Here is a 16,691-nt window from a genome sequence, read left to right as displayed (position 1 = left end):
AAAATGCAGGTGAGGCGCCTGGGGGGCTCAGTCAGTTAAACCTCGACTCTTGATTTCAGCTCAGGTCATGATCTCATGGCTTGTGAGATCGAGCCCCACATCGCGCTCTGCGCTGTCTTGGGATTCTCTCTCTCCCTCTCTCTCAGCCCCTCCTTTGCTCTCTCTCTTTCTCAAAATAAACATTTAAAAAAAAAGAAAGAAAGGAAGAGAAAAATGCATGTGACGCACATAGCACACAATAGGCGTTCTACAAATGTAGCTCCCCTGCCTTTTCTTACATTTATCTCCTCTGCCCAGTAAGTGTGTGTCCTGAGAGCTAAGATATTAAATCTCCAAGACGTTAAGGGTGACTTTTAGACAACGATTAGGAAAGAGACACAGGAAGCAGGTTAACTAACTCCAAGTCACATTGCAAGTCAGAAAAACTTTTGAAGGAAAACTCCAGTACCTCTCCCTATCTCCCATGACTATGTGGTTGTTTCACACACAAAAAAGTATCTTTGTAAGAAAAAGGAAAAAGCTTTCAGGGCACCTGGGTGGCCCGGTCAGTTAAGCTTCTGACTTTGGCTCAGGTCATGATCTCGCAGTTCATGAGTTTGAGCCCCACATTGGGCTCAATCCTCTATCCCTGTCTCTCTCTGCCCCTCCCCGGTTCATTCTCATTCTCTTTCTCTCTCTCTCTCTCTCAAAATAAACATTAAAAAAATTTTTACATAATAATAATTTCAGAAAAAGAAAAGTAAAAAGCTTTCTTCCTAAGAAAATTCATGAAGGACTGAAGATAATATTCAAAGAATAGTATCTAAGAATGTATGTGTGTCTATGACACAAGACCACAGAATGGGAGCTTACGTCTCAAAAAAAAAAAAAAAAAAAGAAAAAAGAAAAAAGGCAAACAGAACATGAAACAATACTTCAAATCCAAAATACAAATCTACCCCAATTAAATAATATTAAAAACATAATGCTTTACACTCTCACCAGAAAATCATCATTCAGCTTTTAAATTTAGACAATATCAGAATTATTCAGATCAGCAAGATGGCCATCTGCTTTCAAGCATGCAGCTGCTAGCCTTTAAACAGCAACTTTTCATGATTCATAACTTATTCATCCCAGGATGCACTTAGACATCTGCTTTATCATCAATTCGGCTTGTCATAGCATTTGGCTTTAAAGTTTCACAACCTCGACCCAGGTAACGGATTGAACCAGTAAATCAGTCCTCTTCCACAGAAAGAAAATCAACTGTATAGCCCTCTCCAAGACAGATGGCCCAACATTAAAATCATATACATGCATATGAATCTAAAAACATATTATTATTCATTCCCTTTAAAACAATAACATTAGCGATAGCTACCATTTAGCCTACTATAGGCCAGACACTTCATCTTTATCTTCATTAACACTCTGGAAATTAGATCCTATGAGCTTTGGTTCACAACGCAGAAAATCAGCAAGATTTTGGGCTTACCCAATGGCACGAAGTGTGGACATGGCAGAGGTGAGCTCCTTGCACCCAGGCCTATCTGTCCTCAAATCCACGCTTCTGCAGAAACCAACTTTGCCTCATATTTGAATGGCCCTGGAATAACTTAAATATTGTCATCGGTTGTTTAGAGGAGCAACTATACTCATTTCAATGCCATTTAGTTTCAATTCAAAGACTATCTCACATATGACATCCAGTTAATATAAATGCTCTGAAAACTATCAAGCGCTGTGTAAATTTCTTGGCTCTTTTTTTTTTTTTTCCAAGTCAACTCTGGACAATCTTGTCTGTCCATTCTTTCACTCTCACTAAGAGCAGTAGCCTGGAGAAGATGGAGAATCCAGGGAGGGTTCAAGGACAGAGCTCATTTCTGTGTGGTTGAGAGAACACTTTGTTAAATTCTAATTTGGAAGAAGGCATTCTCAAAATACAGAAGATTTTCTCCAAAGGAGACTAGTTTTATCTCTTGTTCTTTTTTTTTTAATGTTTTTATTTATTTTTGAGAGAGCACATGTGTGCACACATGAGCAGGTGAGGGGCGGGGGGGGGGGGGGGGGACAGAGGATCCTAAGCAGGCTCCGGGATGACAGCACAGAGCCCAGTGTGGGGCTCAAACTCATGACCAGTGAGAACATGACCTGAGCCGAAGTCAGACAATTAACCAACTGAGCCACCCAGGCACCCTGTCTCTTTTTCTTTGTCTCTAATCTTAGTGTGCAAATTATTTGTTGCCTGCTATTTATTTAAAAACTAGGTGGTATATAGAAGATAAGTGGATCCAATAATATCAAATCTTGGTTCTGAAACCTAATATTGGCCTTACTTTCGTCATCTGTAAAAATGGGGATAATGACACCATTTGCCCTATGTCTTCTTTTTATATGATATGTAGAAGACAACGGAATGGCATGAAAAGATGATAACAGTACATTGTGTAAAAAAATATATCAAGAAGTAATATGCATAGTCGGGATAACGTTTTTGTTTTAAAAAGTGGAAGGTATATTCATAGAGACGAGGTCTGTGAAGTTATATATAAAATACTAACAGTGGTTACTGATGAATAAAATGTGATTTTTGTTTTCCTTTTGATTATCTACGCTTATCAAAATTTCTAAAACTCTGACAACAAACATTTTCCAGTGGTGAAGTATTTTTAAATTTTAAACAATAACGGGGAATTAGAAAATGCAATAATTATAGGAGAAAGATAAGCAGGCAGTCTGGTTAACTTCAACCACCTTTAAAACTACATATTTAATTAAAAAGCAAGACCCAACAATATGCCGTCTACAAGAAACCCACATTGAATACAATGATCAAGGTGGTTTAAAGGTTAAAGAATGGGAAATAACATACAGTCTATTCTCATTATTCACAAAACATATGTTCTATAAAGTAGCTGCAAACATGGAACCATCGCTCCCAAAGGAAATACAGGGTTGGGTTCTTTTTTTTTTTTTTTTTTTAATTTATTTATTTTTATTTAAAAAAATTTTTTTTCAACGTTTATTTATTTTTGGGACAGAGAGAGACAGAGCATGAACGGGGGAGGGGCAGAGAGAGAGGGAGACACAGAATCGGAAACAGACTCCAGGCTCCGAGCCATCAGCCCAGAGCCCGACGCGGGGCTCAAACTCAGGGACCGCGAGATCGTGACCTGGCTAAAGTCGGACGCTTAACCGACTGCGCCACCCAGGCGCCCCTAAAAAAAATTTTTTTTAACATTTATTTATTTTTGAGACAGAGAGGCAGAGCATGAACAGGGGAGGGGCAGAGAGAGAGGGAGACACAGAATCCAAAACAGGCTCCAGGCTCCGAGCCATCAGCACAGAGCCCAACGCGGGGCTTGAACTCATGGACCGTGAGATCATGACCTGAGCCGAAGTCGGACGCTTAACCGACGGAGCCACCGAGGCACCCCCAGGGTTGGGTTCTAATAAGCCTCTGATCATAACATTTTTGTCAACTGTTCAATACAAAACCTTGTTTTATGTGTGTTTCGGTTTAAAGACACTTTATTTACTATACGTTGTTGATTCATTAAAACTGACCTTACACCAATAGCACAGCCAATAGCACAGCCGATAGCACAACCTAACTCAGGTTAGGAACTTACCTAACAATCTCCTCCATAAGGCATGTCACCACCTTCTCCTGCTTCGAAACACCAGACAACACCTTAGCCCTACATTGAGAGCCATGGTAAACAGCTAAATCACCAACAAAAAGCAAGCACAAATGTGTGAAAATCCAAACCGACCACAAAAAGCATACTTGTTTACAGTGTGAGAACTGAAACAAGAAGACAAAGTGTTGCCTTGTTCAGCCTCAGCTGGGAACATGCATGTCAGGCAACTCAATTGTTCTGTCATCCTGTGCATGTCCTTGAATGACAGAAAAAGTATTTCAAGTACTGAGTTTTGATTGATCTATTTTACAAACAGATTTTACTGAGTAGGCAAATTTGCAAATATGGAATCGGTGAATAATGAGGACTGACGGTACCATACAAATATTAATCAAAACGAAAGCTGGAGTAGCTATGTTATTATCAGTCAAAATAGACTGCAGAGCAAAAAAAAAAAAAAAAAAAAAAAAAAAAATTACCAGAGATACAGAAGGATATTACTTAATGATAAAAGAGTCAATTCAGGAAGACATAATAGTCTATTAGATTATTGTCTCTTTAATAAGAGAGCTTCAAGATACATAAAGCAAAAAAGTGTTTAAACAAAAGGAAAAATGAAAAAAAATCCACAATTTTTGCTGGAGGCTTCAGCACTCCTTACCTAACAATCAGTAGACCAAGAAGGCTGAGTATGAGCTAGGATATAGAAGAAATGAACAATACTAGCAACCAACTATATCAAGATGACATTTATAGACCATTCCACCCAAAAAGAGAAGAATACACATTTTTTTTAGTGTACATGAAACATTCAAGATAGACAATATTGTCTCCTAAACATACCTTACCAAATTGAACACACTTAAAATCATAGAAAGCTTATTCTCCATCATGGAATTAAAGCAGAAATCAGTAATAGGAAGATATGTAGGGAATCCCCAAGTGGTTGGAAACTGAACAATACATTTCTAAATAATCCATGGGAAAAATAAGAGGTATCAAGGGAAATTACAAAGTATTTTGTACTGAATGAAAATAAAAATACAACATTAAGATATGCTAAAGAAATGCTTACATGGAAACTTATAGCATTAAATGTCTATATTAGAAAAAAGAAAGATCTAAAATAAACAATCTAAGTTTAATTTTAAGTCTAGGAAAGAAGGGCAAAAGAAAGCTAAGAGAAAGAAGAAAACAATAAAGAGCAGAAATCAATGACATTGAAAACAGGAAAAATAATAAGGGATATCAATGAAACGAAAAAGACATCTTTGAAAAGACAAAAAAAAAATTAACAAACCTGTAGCCAAACTGACAAAAATAAACAAACAAAACCCCCCAAGTTACCAGTATGAGGAATGAAAGGGAAATACCGCTATAAATCCCACACATATAGAACAGATAATAAGAGTATTACAAACAAATTTACTCATATAAAACTAGTAAGTTAGGGGGCGCCTGGGTGGCTCAGTCGGTTAAGCGTCCGACTTCGGCTCAGGTCACGATCTCACTGTCCGTGGGTTCGAGCCCCACTTCGGGCTGTGTGCTGACTGCTCAGAGCGTGGAGCCTGTTTCCGATTCTGTGTCTCCCTCTCTCTCTGCCCCTCCCCCGTTCATGCTCTGTCTCTCTCTGTCTCAAAAATAAATAAATGTTAAAAAAAAAATTAAAACTAGTAAGTTAGATAAAATAAACCAATTTTTAAAAAAACTACCAAAACTTATCCAAGATTAACAGAATAGTCCTGTATCTATCTATTAAAGAAATGGAATTCATGTTTAAAGAGCTTTCCACAGAGAAACTTCTAGGCCTTCATGGTTTCACTGATGAATTCCACCAAACATTTAAGGAAGAAATGTTTATGCCAGTCTACGCCATCTCTTTCAGAAAACCAAAGAGACAGAAATACTTCTCATCTTATTTATGAGGAAGCATTACACTGATATCAAAACCACACAAAGATGGTGTGTGGAAAGCAAACTATAAACCTATATATATTATGAGCATGGAGCAAAAAATTCTTCAACAAAATACTACCAAATTTAATCCTTCAGCATATGAAAAGAATAATGCATCATAACCAAATGAGTGTTAGGAATGTAAGGCTGGTTCAACATTTGAAAGTCAATCAATGTAACCCATCCTATTAGCAGTCTAAAAAAGAAAACCCACATTATCATATCATTAGATGCAAAAAAAATCATTTGATGATATTCAATGTCTACCGATGATAAAAATTCACAGCAACCTTGGAATAGAAAGGAGCTTCCTCGACCATATAAAGAGCATCTGTGAAAAATCCTATGACTAACACCGTACCTAATAATGAAAGATTGCATGCTTTCCCCTAAAGATTAAAAACAAATCAAGAATATCAACTCTCACTACTTCTACTTAATATAGTGCTATTAGTTCTAATACAGTGCTAGTAGCCCTAGCCAATGCAAAAAAGGAATAAAACTGGAAAAGAAATGAAATGATCCTTATTTACAGACAACATGATTGCCTAATAAAAACTCCTAGAAATCCACAAGATAGCTCCTACAACTAATAAGAGAGGTAAGCAAGATCACAGGAAATGAGGCCAACACACAAAAATCAACTATATTTCTGTAATGAACTTCCAGAAATTGAATTATTTTTAAGTACCATTTAGAGTAGCTCCTCCCAAAAGAAATATTTAGGTAAAATCTATCAAAATATATATAAGATCTGTATGCTGAAAACTACAAAATACTGATGAAAGAAATGAAAGAAGAGCTAAATAAATGAAGAGATATATCATGTTCATGGACTGGAGACTCAACATAGTTAAGATATTAATTCCCACAAACTGATCAGTAGATTTCATGGAATTTCAGTTTTATGTAAATATAGGCAAGCTGACTCTAAAATTTATATGGAAAGTCAAAGGAACTATAACAGCCAAAACAATTTTCAACAAATGGTATTAGAATAATTGAACATTCATATAAAAAAAAAAACCTTAACCAATAATTTACAACATATCCCAAGTCAAGTTGTTACAAACTGAATGTTTGTGTCTTTCCAAAATGTATTTGTTGGAGCCCTTACCTCCAACGTGATGATATTAGGAGGTGGGGCCTTTAGGAGACAGTTAGATTAGATGAAATCATGAGGGTAGGCATCTACTCTCATGATTAGATCTAAATGTAAATTTACAAAAGTTCTAGAGGAGAACATGGGAGAATATCTTCCTGATCTTGGGTTATGCAAAAAGTTCTTAGCTATGATATCAAAAACAAGATCTATAGAAGAAAAAATTTCTAAATTACACTGCATTAAAATTAAAAACTTTTGCTCTGAAAAAACGTAGTATTAAGAGAATGAAAAGTCAAGTCACATTCTGGCAGAAAATATTTGCATATCACATATCCAACAATGGGTTTAAAACCTCAAAAGAACTCTCAAAACTCAACAATATGAAAACAAACATCACCCCAACCAAAAAAAAAAAAAATGGGCAAAAGATTTGAACAGACACTTTACCAAATAAGGTATACATGTGGCAAATAAGTTCTTGAAAAAAAAATTATCAAAGCCATTAGTCATTAGGGAAATGCAAATTAAAATGACAATGAATACCATTCTATACCTATCAGAAGGACGAGGATGCTGAGCAACGAGAATTCTCATAAGTTGCTGGTGGTAATGCAAAATGATACAATATTTCTGGAGAACAGTGAAGCGTATACTTACTATAAGATCAGCCTATATTCATACAATATGTACAAGTTGGTTATCACAGCTTAACTCGTAATCTAAATATCTTTCAGTGGGGAAAGTGATAAACAACTGTTGGTACATCCATACAATGGAAGGCTACTCAACAATAAAAAGGAATGAATTCTTGATATATGCAACAGTATGGATGAATCTCAGTGGCATTTACTGACTGAAAGAAGCCAGTCAAAAGGTTACATACTGTATGATTCCATTTATGTGACATTTTGGAAAAGGCAAATCTATAGGAATGGAAAACAGATCAATAGTCACCTGATAGGTGGGGAGAAGTGTCTGAATACAAAGGAGTAGCAGAAGATTTTTTGGTACAATGGAACTGTTTTTTGGTCATTACACAACTTTATGCATGTGTTATAACACACAGAATTATACACCAAAAAAGTCAATTTAACTGTATGTGTTTTTTAATAGTAAATTAATAGAAGTAAAAAAAAAAAATACTTATGCTAACAGAAGATAATTTATTTGCCCAAGTTGGCAGATTGTAAACCTTAGAGTTAAGACAGTTTGTTATATAATTTATTTATTCATTGCTCTCTCAGGAATAGGTAAGAGGTTTATATAAATAAATAAAAATTATAACTACCTTGCAATAAATATTTTTTTTAAATATTTTGATAGCTCTCTGTAGAACTATTGTTGCTAAGTGTTTCTCAAACTAATCTTAGAAGTCAAGACTCTGGCTATATAATTGCTTACAATTATACCATTTTATTCCACCTTGAAATCCTTGTTATCATACCTTGTCTAATTCATGTAAAAGAGAAGAAAGATCTTTTTCTTGACAATATATCCCACTTGAAGGCAATCTAAACAAGTCAAGTATATATTTAGGCTATCCCCAAAGAGAGGTACATTAATTCCTGAAGTATATACCAGTCACTGGCTGTAGAAGGGGGATAGCCTAGGGATAAGGAAACTTCTGTCCTCACTTTCTACCTCACAGTCTATTCTTTATTAGCTCTTCCTCAGGGGAGAAGGAGTTGCTAATCTGATTATTCAGTCTAGAATTCTTTGGATGAAACCAGAGCATTGAAAAGCCATTTGAATCTGTGAACATACCCTTTCTCATCCTGGAATAGGTCAGGAAATATTCTGAAATTTTCTTGTGCTCTTTTTCACTTCTAACACCAATGTCTAGTGGTCTTTCTTCTTTCTTCCACTTTGACTTTGTCCATGAATTGGTAATAATGCCTTGATTTTCCTCCACAAAACCAGCAGCACCATATGGAAAGCCCAGATATCCCAGAACTTTTTTCTCCCAAATGGGAGCTTTTTCATAGCCACGGACTAAGTAATGTGGGTCAGTTTAGTATTCTGCAGCAGAGCCAAAATGTTTTTCCATAATGACATGTTACCCTCTTTCCTTTGGCAGGGGTAATATGCTTCGAAATCTTCTCACATTGCTCTACAAAGAAAGATTCCACCTTTAGTTTTGGGGAATGGAAAGAGGAATAGATAAAAGATTTAGGAAAGCAGGGGGCTTCATTTTGGTTTTTTGCCTCAGCCACGCACCCCAGCTTAGTTTAACCCATATTGAGGGACATATGGTACTTACAGAGAAATGAATATATTTACACTTTATTCCTCATTTAACTGTTATTAATTTTGTATCATTCCTTTAGAAGGAAGAATAAATGCATGATAGGCTTTAGTTATCTAATTAAATAATTCGTAGTCATGATCCCTTCTATTAAGGGGTTAAAATATTAAAATGCACAAAATTAAAATCCTCCTAAATTACAAAGTCCATGAATGGAATAAGAAGGAGGAAATTGAGTTGTATTCCCGATGTAAACTGAGAAACCACTCAAAGACTCTGCCCAACTTAAACCCTGTTCCTTACAATCTGTAGACTAATTAAAACAAGAGACTGCAAGGTTATTTTATACCATGTGATAAGAGTGAATCCTAGCTAGAGTTTTATAAATTCCCATTTATTTCTCCCTCATTACGTTGTACTTCTGGACTGAAATTCGTTTCCTGAATCTCTGTCACTTTTCACCTTTGCCTTTAAGGTAAGCAAAGAGGCAGCAGAATCATTCAAAGCAAGTCAATCTGCTGAGGCAAGGACAGAAGTAGACCTCAGGCTTCCTTTGTCCCTTTGCTAAAATCCAAAGAGCTACAATGTGTTTAGAAGGGCACAGTACCAACTGACCCAGTTTTATGAACAGTTCAATGTTAATTTCTTGTTATAGTCATTTTGTATTACTAATTTATTTTATTTTACTTTAGTAATTTTGGAATAATCATAGAACATGCCTCTGTTCCTCCTTTCCTGGGAGTTAGGTTGGCTCAGAGAAAAGGGTGGGGGAGTAGTTCCCTTGACTAGTACAAAACATCTGGATCTCCAGATTATAGAGATTTAGAAAAAGCAATAGTCCTAGAAATGAAACTGTAATGATAAAAACCTGGCAGAGTTCAAAAATAATTCACTGTTCTGATATTCTTTCAGAATAATAACACTCTATGAGTTGGAAGACATATGATCAGTAAATGAAAAGGTAAGCTAATATAATATTTTTAGCACCCTATTCTTACTGCCCCAAAATGCTTATGATTTTTTAAGAAAAACTCAACATTGAAGAAATGAGCCAAAAATGTTTCCCCACAGGCTTCTGTACATATCCTATTCAGGTCAATTTATGCCATCCCTGACAGTTATGAATAACGTCTACTTTTCCTATAGTGCAAAACTTAGAAGAAAAATGGAAAAGTAAAGCCCTGTCCCAGTAGTGGGATGCTTAAGCCAGTTCAGTCCACTCCAGGAATTACTCACTGCTCTTTACAGTCTTTCACCCACAGTCATGCCTTTAGAAAATGCCTAGTGAACGTCACTCATCAATTCTAACTCTGGACAACACTAGCCCATCCTCACCTCAGAAGTGGAAGGACATTTCCCTTTGGCTACACCTGACCTTGGACCAAAAAGCAGCTATCCCTGAAACTGGTAAGGCATTTTGTCAAGATAGGTTGTAAGGAATAGGAAAAAAGAGGTTCAGCGGAATCAGAAAACTCCAGCTGAGGCTCCTAAGACTATCTTAAATCAGCTTCCCTGCGGTGGTAAAAGAGAAACAATACTTCTTCAGAGGGTAATTTGAAGATCAAATGGCATAAAAGTCCTTTATAAAGTTGTAAGTAGTTTATAAATGCAACAAAGAACTATTGTTTTTCAACTTCACCAGATCCTGTGTTGACTGAATAAATGTTCTTCACTATCAGGACCAACTTTCCCCCATTGAATTATTTGGGATAGTCAGCAGAAGGGCTCCTGTTGTCCTCTGACTCAATGACTGCAGTGAGGGCCAGAACTGACAGAAACTCACTCCTGCCACTCAGCTACCATCCTGCTGGGGGTGGGGACCTTCCCCTTCTCAAGTTTTGTTATTTGAATGTGTTGAAACCCAGACTCAATTCTTCCCTTTTAAAATTGCATTATACCTTTCCTCCCCAGCTATCTGAGGTCCAAAGCCTACAGCAAATGCAAACGAACATTTCAAGCGAAAGAACCATAACAAACTTAAGAGTTTTAGTCCCCTCTACTCTTCCATTCTCCCCTTTCCACTCACCCCCACCCCCCACAGCAGTCTTTAATGAAAACAGAGGCTGTAGTTTGAAAGACCTTGTATCTAATCTACCAAGAGACAGCTTCTTAAGTTAGCAATGACCATGCTTTCCCCGCTGCTCAAATTACACACACATTACTCACATACACACACATGCACACACCAGTAAGCCGATCGACCGCAGGCAAATCTGACTTTTCACCAACTTGTAGCCACGGATAGCAGCAAAGGGACCAAAGTCCTTCACCGGCAGCTCCAAAAAGACACTGCAAGCGCCAGCGGCGCCGCAGTAGCAGCCTCTGCGCTGCAGCCTGCTGCCAGAGTTTCAGGTCTCATTCCTTGAGGAGTATCGCTCCTCTGCCTATAGTCCCACTTCCGTGGGCTTCACCCACTTCTTTCCTCAGGACATCGGGAGGAACCGGGTCACTCTGCCACTTTTGCAGAGGGGGAAGTGGCTGTGAAGAAGATCCCCACCGAAGTAGCCTGAAGCCCACGACTCCTGGCCGGATCTCTCCAGCCTCCCGCCCACGTAGGCGCCTGTGTGTCTGGCAAAGGTCCCAGTTCTCAAGGTGCCTGAGCTCCGGTGGGATGTGGAGGAGCCTAGCGGGAAGAGCAGTGGCGGGACTAAGGTTGGGGATGGGTAGAGGACAGAAGGGACGGGACCGGGAAGAAAAGCAAAGACTCCGCACAGGCACTCTCCCGCCCCTAGCTTACAGAGGGTAACTTCAAAACGCGCAGATAACAGGCAAGGAAAAGGCCTTTTCTCCCTATCCTCTCCCTTCTCTTCCCCGCTCCCCGCCCGGACACCTGGTGAAAAAGCAAGGTGCAGGTATACCTGGAGCGAACACCATGATTTCCTCCAGCCGCTACGCCCCTAGGTGAGGAGGACACAAAGGCAGACGGAGGGGTGGGAGAAAAGCCAGGACTTGGAGTGGTCCAGGGCAGGTGGGCGCGCAGGGCGCGGGCCGGGCCGGTCAGCACCTCGGACAGCTCCTCGCCGCGCGATCCCGGGGCCGCAGCTCCAGCCACCGCGGCGCGCTCAGCCTCCACAATGCACTGCTCTGCCGGCGGCCACCGCGGCGGCGGGAGGAGGAGACCGAATCCTGCTCAGTTCATCCCTCATTCCCGTGCCAACTCAGCGTACACTGCTGCTTAGGGAGCAAAACACTTCTATCGCTTCCACGGGAGAAGGAAGGACGGAAGAGGAAGAGAGAAAAAGGTAATTGCCCGGCTTCCCGGCAGGGGGACAACTAATTGCTTCTAATTACCTGCTGTCTCTAGCCCCCGTGGATATTGGACTGACATTTAGGATGGGCTTGCCCTTTTATATATATATATATAACTCAAAGAACTTTACTCCTGAGGATGACTCTAAGTTCTCCGGGTTGGATGGCTCTGAATAGAGGGGTGGGGCCTTAAAGTGAATAGGCCCTTGGGATTCCATGACTTCTCTCCGCCTCTCAATTTCAGTCTTCTAAGGTCAGAAAGAGAGCTAGAGGGAAGGACAGGGTGACTGGAGCATGTGAGGAGTGCTGGAGGACTGCTCCCAGGCAGCCAATCTGGCTCTGAAAGCTTCTAAACTTGGAGGCCCTCAAGGTCATCAGTTTAGAGAGAGCAGGACTGGCCAATGCAGAAGTAAGAGAACTCTGTGAAGCATGTTGTCACTGACAAATTCACACACTCTACAAAAGGTTAAGTCAACAGAGTTCCCTTCAAGTATGAGAACAGCTCCGAGACTGATCAAGAAACTTTAGTGCTTCCCCTCCCGTTTATCCAACTGATAACTGTGTCCCCCATACACACCAAGTTCTAAAGATACTGAGAGGCACCCCACACTCACTTCATGCTTCTAAGTCACTGCTCATTTTGAAATCATTATCTAGTCCCCCCAAGAAATGTTTGTGTAGTGTGGATAGCCCAGACTAGATGTTACCCAGCTTGAAACAAGTCCAGCTGGGTTACAACCCCAGAGCGAACGTGACACAGGATCCCCCAATCTCAAAGCAGATGTCAGTTGCTTTGGGTTTTATTCTCCCTGTTTGCAGCTGAATGGAGTTTTCCAAGAACAAACAGTGACCTGGGTCATCTCCAGTGTTTTATGGGGTTTCTTCACATGCATCTCTCCCTGGAAAATATAGCTATTCTGAAAATACAATATTTCTTAATAATTTGGTTGGTGGCCATAAGTTCTACACGCTTTTGCCAAATATAAAGCATTCAAATAGCCTTATTGGAACTGGTTTTGTTCAAAGCCATCTGATAGATTTCAAATGCAAACAGTTTTACAGCTCTTGAACTGCAGTTTGCATGGAGGCATATGGGCAGCCTCAACATAACACAATCAGTACTGCTCTGTGCACCTGGCTCAACACAGGCTTAAACAGATGGAACCTGCCTCAGCAGCAGCAAGATGCAGGTCAGCTGATGGGCAGGACAAAGTATGCGCATGACGAGATGCAGTCAGTCCTCTCACTTCCCCCAATTACTCCAAAAGCCAGGGACCAAGAGTACTTCACTCTGCCTTCTTTGCTTTATCACCAGAAGTGTGATACACTCTTCAAAATAATCTTTGAATGATTGGAAGGCCTCTTTCAAAGATCTCTTTCTAACCTTTATTTTTTCTGGGCCTTATTCTCTTAATGCATAAACAATTATTCATGATTAAATTCAAGGGAAAGCAATGTGGTGTTGGAAAAGAAAAAAGACTTGGAAATGAGTCAGACTCAAGTAGAACGTCTCCACTATACACTAGCTGCGTGACCTTGGATAAGTTATTTAACTGTCTCATCTGCAATATAAGGATTAAGGTGTTGTGAAGGTTTGTTGCAGGGATTAAATATGCTAATGAATTAGCCGATTAATTAAGAGAGAGCACAGCCCCAGTTAAACCCATTCTAGGAAATTGATGACACACTGGGAGTAGATGACACCCTACAGGAATGCGAACTAAGTATGTTAAATCGGTACATCTCAAATATTAATGTGCATATACATCCCATGGAGATCTTAAAATGCAGGTCATAATTCAGTAGATCAGGGTGGGGGCTGAGATTCTGCATCTCTAATAAGGTCCCAGATGATGTCCAGGCTGCAGGTCCTGGACTGCAGGTCCATAGCATACTGCTGGTCCATAGAACATATTTTGAGCAGGAAGGTGTTAGATATATCAGCATTTAAAAAGAAACCATTTATGCCACCTGCAACCTCAGAGGGTAATTTTTTCTAAATGTTAAATAAGGAAGGAACTCACATGGATTCCCACAGGCTTCCAACCTAGACAGAAGCCAAGATGGTAGTAGAAATAACGAATGCCTGAAAATGGTCCCACGAGGGTCTTTGATTAGTTTGTTATGGCAATAGCAGGTAATATGATCCAGTAAAATCCAAAGCAACAGGTCAAGGACAGAAGAAAAAACTCCTCAGTCCATCCTCAGCTCTTCTCCCTCTTCCTCCTGTGAACTCTTCATTTTCTCTACCCAACACATCATTGCTACCTAGCCAGAGGACAATATACTCCCAATTCAGTTTTTGCATCATAGCAGGAGCAATTAGTATTATTCCCAGTAAAATCCAAGCACTTTAATAATTTTTTTATTTATAATGATTTCATCAGTAAATTTTGTATTCAACAATATTATCTCCAATTTTTACTACTACTGGAGATATTGTTCTGTTGGTTTAATTTACATACCCAAATAGTGCTACTAGATTTTTTATATCTTAGTATAAATGATCAATTTAATAAGACTGTCTCATAGGAAAATAAGAATTTCCTTTTATTCTACCATAAGAGCCAGATTCTTTGATATATCCAGTCTTACTCCATAACTGAGGCTTAAGTTCCCAATATAGTCTCACTGTGTCTCTGTTTAAACGCTTCCACTCAAGGCAACTCATTCTCTAGTCAAACAATCCACTACATTTTGAAATAGCCATTTACCAGACAGGCAGCAGCCACTGCAACCACTACCATCTACCTCGTTCTAGCACCTTCATTTCTAGCCAAATGATGGGAATACTGAGAGGAAGCAAGACAGTGAACAAGTTGGACTAGATGCCACAACTTTCCTGCTCTTATGCTGAGCTTATCAAACTGGGCACCCCTACCTATGAATACTCGAACAAGGTGCTAGATGAACTGGAAGGCACAGAAGAAACAAAAAAGAAATAAAAGAAACACCTAATAGAATCAACTATTATAATTAAAATTGGGGAGAATATTTTTTGTTATTTTTTTTTTAAGTTTATTTATTTATTTTGAGAGAAGGGAGGGAGGGACAGAGAGAGGGAGGGAGAGAAAGAATCCCAGGCAGACCCCACGCTGTCAGCCTGGAGCCCAGTCCCCCAAACCATGAGATCATGACCCATGCCAAAATCAAGAGTCAGACACTTAACCAACTAAGTCACCCAGGCGCCCCAGAAACTTGGGGGAGTATTTCGTGCAAAAATGAACATGGACGCACTACAAGGTAGTGATTCATGTGACACATAAACATTAAATTAGAACCTCCAAAGAAACTAGGAGAGGCAGATTAGAGCTATAACTCTCAGACTTCCTGCAAGTTCCCATCTATTCCCTCAAACATTAATTTATTCTACTCTGTCTTTAGAGCTTGAAAAAATAGAAATTTTTGAAAACCCATCTTGAAATATCCCCCGTTTCCATTATTTGCAGCTCACCTTGGCTCGAGCCATACCCTGATTCTTCCCACTCCATACTTATTTTAATGCATTATTCAACCAACTATAATTTCAAAGAATTCTTAGTATCTCTGAGGACAGCTGAAATAGATTGAAAAGAAGCATTTTCATTATGAAGCATATTGACATAATTTTTTTTCCAAATGTCTTCCCCTATAAGTTGCAAATGATTACAGAAATGAAGTGCTGGAAAAGAACTCTTTTCATCTAAAAGCTGCCGGAAGTTGTTGAATTGTCTAAGGAAGGCCATAGAGGTGAATTCAGCAGGAATTTAAAAAGGAATGAGAGAATGTGGCATAGACATGAAAAGAGAAAAATTGAATGAGGAAGAAGACATTGAAAAACTAATCTTTTTGCTATCCAATCTGTGAAGATTTAAAGAAAGTGAAGTAAAAATACACCTAGAGAGGGAAATGGCATAAATTGAAAAAAAAAATGATGATAGAAGATGGAATAAAAGGGAAGGGAAAATAAGGACTATACTGCTGTAAGAAAAGAAATAGGAAATACTAAAGAATTTTGCAGGCTTAAAGAATATAGGACAGTGTCTCTGTAGGTTTGCATTTTATGAAGCAGTTTATGAGTCCTGTGAGATGCTTTAGATGGTCTATGAAAGAGCCATATTTTCTGAAAGGAAACATCAGCAAAACTTCTCTATTGGAAAAAGTAAATTAGAACAGTTAAAATTTTATAGCGTGCTCATGCACAATGAATATTTTCCTGAAAGAAAAATTCTAACATTGTTTGAAGACCTTCTTCTCCTACCAAAGGGTTATGTAGCCATGTCCATTTCTGTACTAAAAGTTCCCCAAGTCTTTCTCTCTCTCCCTCTCTCTCTCTCTCTCTCTTTCTCTCTCTCAACACACACACACACACACACACACACACACACACACACACACACGTGTGCACTAATTTTACTAGATAACAGGAAAGGGGGAATCAACTGAGAACATTCAAATTAAAACCAATTTGGTTAGTTTTTAAAAAGAAGCATAAAGCATTTAATTCAATATTCCACTCAGCTTCAATATT

The 16,691-nt window shown here is 38.9% G+C and overlaps 1 protein-coding gene across 1 annotated transcript in view; it reads right to left on the bottom strand.

The window, feature by feature from the left end:
* AKAIN1 (A-kinase anchor inhibitor 1) overlaps positions 1-15,129 on the bottom strand; it is a 60,311-nt gene extending 45,182 nt beyond the window's left edge. Inside the window, exon 1 of the mRNA XM_019815043.3 lies at positions 11,791-15,129. Within this exon, the coding sequence (XP_019670602.1) occupies positions 11,791-11,806 (16 nt within the window). The 5' untranslated portion in view covers positions 11,807-15,129. The remainder of the gene's footprint in view (positions 1-11,790) is intronic.
* Positions 15,130-16,691: the final 1,562 nt, after the last annotated feature.

The sequence above is a fragment of the Felis catus genome, chromosome D3 (genome assembly GCF_018350175.1).
Source record: "Felis catus isolate Fca126 chromosome D3, F.catus_Fca126_mat1.0, whole genome shotgun sequence".
Taxonomy (NCBI): domain Eukaryota; kingdom Metazoa; phylum Chordata; class Mammalia; order Carnivora; family Felidae; genus Felis; species Felis catus.
Note: the sequence above shows the minus strand (reverse complement) of the source record. Positions and strands in the feature narration are given on the sequence as shown.